The sequence below is a fragment of the Myotis davidii genome, unplaced genomic scaffold, assembly GCF_000327345.1.
Source record: "Myotis davidii unplaced genomic scaffold, ASM32734v1 scaffold72, whole genome shotgun sequence".
Taxonomy (NCBI): Eukaryota; Metazoa; Chordata; class Mammalia; order Chiroptera; family Vespertilionidae; genus Myotis; species Myotis davidii.
In genome coordinates, this window is record NW_006284618.1 from 1,821,255 (window position 1) to 1,827,562 (window position 6,308).

Sequence of the window (6,308 nt, forward strand, 5' to 3'; positions counted from 1 at the left end):
CTAACAGTGGTTCTCTACCTGTGGGTCGCGACCCCTGAAAATACATCCTGCATATCAGATATTTACATTACGATTATTAACAGTAGCAAAATTACAGTTATGAAGTAGCAACGAAAAAAATTTTATGCTTGGGGGTCACCACAACATGAGGAACTGTATAAAAGGGTCGCGGCATTAGGAAGCTTGAGAACCACTGGGCTAGAACCTCTCTGTGGATGGTCCCTCTGGCCAGGCGTGTCCTGCGTGCCAGAGGGGACAGTCTTTGCCAAGTCTTGTTCTGCTTCTCGAAGCCCCTAGGCTACCACCCAGCCCGCTGCCCGGTCCCTGCACTACTGGTGCCCGGGGGCATCGGGGCCCTGCTTTTCTTGACTGGCCAACGGGGCCACACAGTTTTGACTGATGCACGCACATGCTTTTGTGGTGAAAACGCAAGAACACCATCCCGACAACACTCCTGAGAGGGCAGGGCCCCTCCCCTCGCCTCCTCACCTGGAACCACCGATGGGAAGGAGGGAGTCCTTCACCAGCTGAGAGGGGCAGCGGGCAGGGGGCGCCGAGGCTGTCGGGATTCAGGGGTGGCGTGAAGCCGCTGAAGCCCCCCTAGCCCAGCCGTCCCGCAGCTGCACGGGCCCTGAGAAGGGAGGGCGGAAGTGGGGGGTGGTGGCAGGACCTCACCTTGGTGCTGTCCTATGCTCCCAGGTCAACCTGGCCTATGCCTACGAGACCAAGGACGCGCTGTGCTTGGTCCTGACCATCATGAACGGGGGCGACCTGAAGTTCCACATCTACAACATGGGGAACCCCGGTTTCGAGGAGGAGCGGGCCCTGTTCTACGCGGCGGAGATCCTGTGCGGCCTGGAAGACCTGCACCTGGAGAACACCGTCTACAGGTGCGCGGGCCCTGCCTGGCCTCCTGCCTGCGTCTGAGTGGGTGGGGACGGGACCCGAGGCCCGATCACTGTCCTCGCAGGTGAGGGTGCAGACTCCCACTGAAACAGCGTAAGTGAGGTGGGCTGCTTAGGGGGCAAGTGCCCAGGGGAGCTCGGTGGAGCCTGTTGGCCGTGACCTAGACCAGCCCCAGGAAGACCTGGGGGGTGGCCACCACAAGCAGGCCTGCGTCCATCCACACCGCCCGACGTGGCCGGCCCAGGGTCCAGGCTCTGTGAGCAGCGCCCAGCGTGAGGCTCAGGGCCCACGTGATGGCTGGTGCTCACCTGGACCACCGCCTCCCACACGGCCCCTCACTCTGGGCAGGGCTTGTCTCACGGCCTCCACGAAGCATCTTCACAATCTGAAGATGGACTTCTGACATAGTCTGCCGTCTGTTTAAATGGTGGCTGATGTGGATATTTTGGTATGGAAGTTACTTCACATTTTTAAAGGCATCCAGTGGGATCTAATTGCTGTAGCAAGTTGATTTCCACCATCGTCTATCTAAACATGCATAAAGCCCTTTAATGGTGAGGAACTTCCTATCATTTTCTATTCCCCACCTCCCTCACAAAATGTTATTATGAAGTAATATATTTTTTGCCTAAGAGTCTTTTATTGAAATATGTGGCTACATGTAAGATTTTTTTTTAATTTCCTATGATCATAAGGCTCTACGTGTTCAAATAATTTCTTCTGTTGAGTTGCCGTTATAATTATTACAACTAGATCCCACTTCTGATGGGGCCCAGGGCTTTTTATACCTGGAGCAGTACCCCATAGTAATTCATTTTCAAGAGGGCCCAGAGCCTGCTTTTCTTCGGTCACTGACAGAAGAGCTGTTGAGGAAGGGCAGGTGGGAGGGACCCCAGAGGAATGAGGGCGCCCTGGTGTTAGGGATCCGGAAACGCACATTCCTGAAAGTGCCGACAGGTGAGTGGGCTCCCACCTGGGGTCTCCAGCGACCCTGCTCCCACACACCCGCTCGCAGACCAGGGCCATGGAGCTCTGGGTGGAGATTACCTCGGGAGACCAAGAAGGCTTTGAAAACCAGGAGGGAGGTCTTGGTGCATGCCTCCCGCCTCAACCATCTCCCCAGTTATGCTTTTGTTTGGTTTTCACTCAAGTGAGAAGGGAGTCTAAGAATTTTCCTAAGGGTCGGAAAAAGAGTCCTCCACCTGAGTGCCCTTCATTTACAAAGATTAGAAGGCAGCTCCGAGTCCAAGCCAGCCGCTCGCCTGGCCTCTCCTCCCGTGGGCTTGGGCCCTGCCCGCTGGCCAGCTGGCGTATGGAAGCCCTGGCTCTTGCCCTTATTTGGGATTGTTAACACATCAAAAGAATGCAAATTAAATAACAACAGCAACAAAATGTATTTTGTAGTGAATAACTCCATACAAATACCAATCAGCACTTTGGGGCCCACTGGACGGGGCAGTCACCACGCCCGCCTCGGGGACAGCTGCCGCCAGTTCCATAAACAAAGCCAGTTGGTGGAGAACCAACCCTCAGTCCAGAGCCGTGGACTGTTTGCCAGCGGCTTACCTGAGCGGCACACACCATCCTACTGGCTGTTGGTTTACCCTTGGGGAGACCTTTTACTAGGAAAACTAGACACCCCTGCTGCCTCTTCTCCCTCCTGGGAACTAACGGAGAGGTTCCCTCTCCTAAGAGCATGATGCTGTCATCAAAGGGAAGACAGACACTGGGGTCGGAGGAGGTGGCCACGGCTACAGCCGTGCCTTCCGGCGGTGCTTTCCTCCCACTGTAGCTCAGCTGGAGTTGGGGAGGTGCCAGGCTCCTGGGGGCCCCATTCCCAGGGGGTCTTTCTCAGGGGGCACCTTCCTCTTCCCTGCAGTTCTCTGTGCCAGTTCTGCAGCTGGTGCTTTGTTCTCAAGTGTCTCTGCCTTTATTCCTAGGCCCTGCTCTGCCTCCCGGGCATCCTGAGACCTGGGGGGGAGAGGGGGACCGTCTTCCCAGCCCTGGAGGGGTCTGTCACCACCCCCGCCAGCGGTGTTCTCAGGCCTGGCGGCTGGCAGCGTGTGGAGGGGCCGGGACCAGCCTTTGCCTAAGCTCCTTCCTATCGCTGTCCAGCGCGGAGAAGATGCCTGAGGCACAGGGTGGGAGGAGAGAGATCAGCCCGGAGACCTGACAACCCGATGTGGGAAGGGAACACTCGGGGCAGTCACCACGCCCGCCTGCCCACCGGGTCAACCCAGACGAGAGAGTGCCCTTGCTGCCCAGACGCCCACACTCACATGCCTGTGGTCTTTCCCTTCCAGGGACCTGAAACCCGAGAATATCCTGCTAGATGATTACGGTAAGTCAGGGAGTGGCCGGGAGGGGCCTTTTCCTGCTCTAGCTGAGGTGAGCATCGCAACCCAATGCAGAGGGCCTCTCGGAGACTCACCACCCTGGGCCCGCAGGAGCAGTGGGCAAGGGGGAGGGGAGGAGCCACTTCTCTCCTCAGCTCTGGGAACCCAGAGAAGACCGTGGGCATGGACAGAGCTCCTACGAGGAGAAGAAGCAACTTGGCTGGGGAGAAAGGGAGAGAGAGAGAGAGAGAGAGAGAGAGAGAGAGAGAGGTGGAGGGGGATGAGATGAGGTGTCCAGGATTTCAGAGACGTTGGGCACATACTGACCTCACACGATTTCTCTGCTCTTCATCTCCTTGTTTTTCAATGGAAACATGAGTCCTGCCCACGTAGAGGCTTGAAGATGGGGTGAGGTTCTGACAAGACAGCTTGAGGGGAAGCTGTTCAGTCAGCCACAGCCAGCGGGACATGTGCTCGTCATTAGTGTTCGTGCATCGCCATCGTTACCGTCTCACACGGATGACAGGCAGCCGCGGGAACCCCTCCCAACTGTTAGCCTCTCACACCAAAGGGTGGGAAACAGTTTCCTCATTTTCAGTCTGACTAGATTTGCCCATCTCCACAGAGAGGGCAGGGCCAGCAGCCCCTGTGCCCATTTTACAGATGACAAGATTAAGGCTCAGAGGAGCCAAGCTGCCAGGGTCATCCAGCAATATCAGTGGGGAGCCGGGATCAGAGGCCAGGTCTCCTCAGTGGGTTGATGGCCTGGTGATGCTGCCATGGGGAGCAGCAGGCAGAGGGTCCTGGGCCTCGCTGCCCCTCTCGGATGAGCCCAGTGTCCATTGGGGTTCCTATCCTTCTGGTCTCAGAGCCACACCCACCTCTGACCTGCATCCCCGTGATGTGAATCCACGTGCTCCCTCTACCTTTCCTGCCTTTGTCTGGGGCCAGAGCTGGGGGCCTCCCACAGCTCCGACCTGGCCGGGGTCCCTGTCACTGGGCCTTGCTCAGGTCCAGGCTGTGGGGGCCCCGGCACTCACCCACACGGAGAGGGGGAGTGGTCCTGCCTGCAGGGTCGTGTGTGGCTCTGACATCCCCCTTGTCCCTGGTGGGGGCCACCAGGGGAGACAACACAGAGGCTGACCTCAGCACCGCCGTCTCTGCTTTGGGGGTTCAGTCTGGGACCAGAGGCTCCAATCCATTTCCCAGTCTCCAGGGGCCTGGGCATCGTCCCATCTTGTTTTTCCAAAGGGAGAAAACAATCTCCAAAGACCATCGCGGCAGAACGGGAAGTTGCTCCCCAAATTGCTTTATAACTTTTCCCCTTAAGCAAATGGTTGCAAAATGTCAGGAGAAGCTCACGTTTTCCGTGAAGCAATCCCGGAATCAGGCCGAGGCACTGAAACCCGCTGACAGCCTTGCAAGGAGCCATTAGCGCGTTGCAGGAGGCAGGTTGCCCGCGTCCAGCCAAGTGCAGGCGGCCCCGCGTCTGTGTGTTTCCTCCTAAAGGGGAGTGACTTGCCATGTCCTCTGACACCTGAGCTCCCCAGGGCCTGCAAGTCGCCCTGAGACGGTAGATCGGGGTCCCCCTCTTCCTGCCCGGGGGCACGCCGCAAGTCTAAGGCCCTGCCCAGGGTGGTCCAGTGTCACATGACCATCCCAGGGTCCCACTGACCCTGCCCTTCCCCCTCAGGCCACATTAGGATCTCCGACCTGGGCCTGGCCGTGAAGATCCCCGAGGGAGACCTGATCCGAGGCCGGGTGGGCACCGTCGGCTACATGGGTGAGTGTCTCCCCCTATCCCCCACGTGGATCCCTGGCCTCATTGTGCCACTCTGATCAGAAGTAGGGTCTCTTCCAACGGTGGGAGGTGTGCGGTCTTAGACAGGCTGCGTGGAGCCCCAAGTGTGACTGGACTAAACCCAGTTCTCTGCAACCCCCACCTCCAGCCCACCTGCGCCTAAAGCCAGTCCACTTCGGGGTCAGTGGCCAGGCTGGTGCTCAGGAGGAGGCCCCGTTGAAGTCAGGGTCCAGTGGCTGGTGGACAGCCTTTTGGGGAGACCCATGACAGGAGGGAGGCCATGAGGGTGCCAAGCATGACTCTAAGCAGAGAGCAGCCTGGGGCCCTGCCCTGCCCCCCCTGAGCCGACTCCCGACCATCCTCCTGGGGCTGCAGGGAAGAGGCCTAGAGCTATGTCCAGTCCCTGGCACCTGCTTCCAGTGAGGGAGGAGGAGGCTGGACCCGGCTGGCAGGAGTCACAGCCCAAGCCGGGCGCCTGGGCTCCGCTGCCACCAGCGGCCTCTCACCTCGCTCGCTCCCTCCTCGCCCAGCTCCCGAAGTCCTGAACAACCAGAGGTACGGCCTGAGCCCCGACTACTGGGGTCTGGGCTGCCTCCTCTACGAGATGATCGAGGGCCAGTCGCCGTTCCGGGGCCGCAAGGAGAAGGTGAAGCGGGAGGAGGTGGACCGCCGGGTCCTGGAGACGGAGGAGGTGTACTCCCACAAGTTCTCCGAGGAGGCCAAGTCCATCTGCAAAATGGTGAGCTCCCGGAGCCCGCTGTCCTTGCCCGGGCTGGGCCACTTCCTCCGCAGCCCCAGCCTGACCTCTGCAGCCCCAGCCTGACCTCTGCAGCCCCAGCCTGGCGTCAGAGCCCTGGGAAGGAAGATGCGGCTGGGCCTGCCACCTGTCGTTTGCATGTGGGACACTCGGGGAGGGGCAGCGTGCACACATGCAAACACGCACCGGAACCACCTGTGGCTGGGCTCCTGCCCACCTGCCCGGGCCTCCAAGGAAACAGGTGGCCATGGCCGTGGGGGCCGGGGTGGGGACCGGAGGAGCGAGGCGGCACAAGGCGGTCAGCGGGCACGTGGGCTCCCAGGGATGCTGGAAAACCTGGTGGGCGTGGCGTCAGAGCCCTGGGAAGGAAGATGCGGCTGGGCCTGCCACCTGTCGTTTGCATGTGGGACACTCGGGGAGGGGCAGCGTGCACACATGCAAACACGCACCGGAACCACCTGTGGCTGGGCTCCTGCCCACCTGCCCGGGCCTCCAAGGAAACAGGTGG

At 59.6% G+C, this 6,308-nt stretch overlaps 1 protein-coding gene across 1 annotated transcript in view; it reads left to right on the top strand.

The window, feature by feature from the left end:
• Positions 1-6,308, top strand: part of LOC102758601 (G protein-coupled receptor kinase 5) — a 104,113-nt gene that overhangs the window by 95,192 nt on the left and 2,613 nt on the right. The window contains exons 9-12 of the mRNA XM_015572476.1: positions 700-890; positions 3,210-3,247; positions 4,936-5,025; positions 5,574-5,782. Of these exons, the coding sequence (XP_015427962.1) occupies positions 700-890; positions 3,210-3,247; positions 4,936-5,025; positions 5,574-5,782 (528 nt within the window). The remainder of the gene's footprint in view (positions 1-699; positions 891-3,209; positions 3,248-4,935; positions 5,026-5,573; positions 5,783-6,308) is intronic.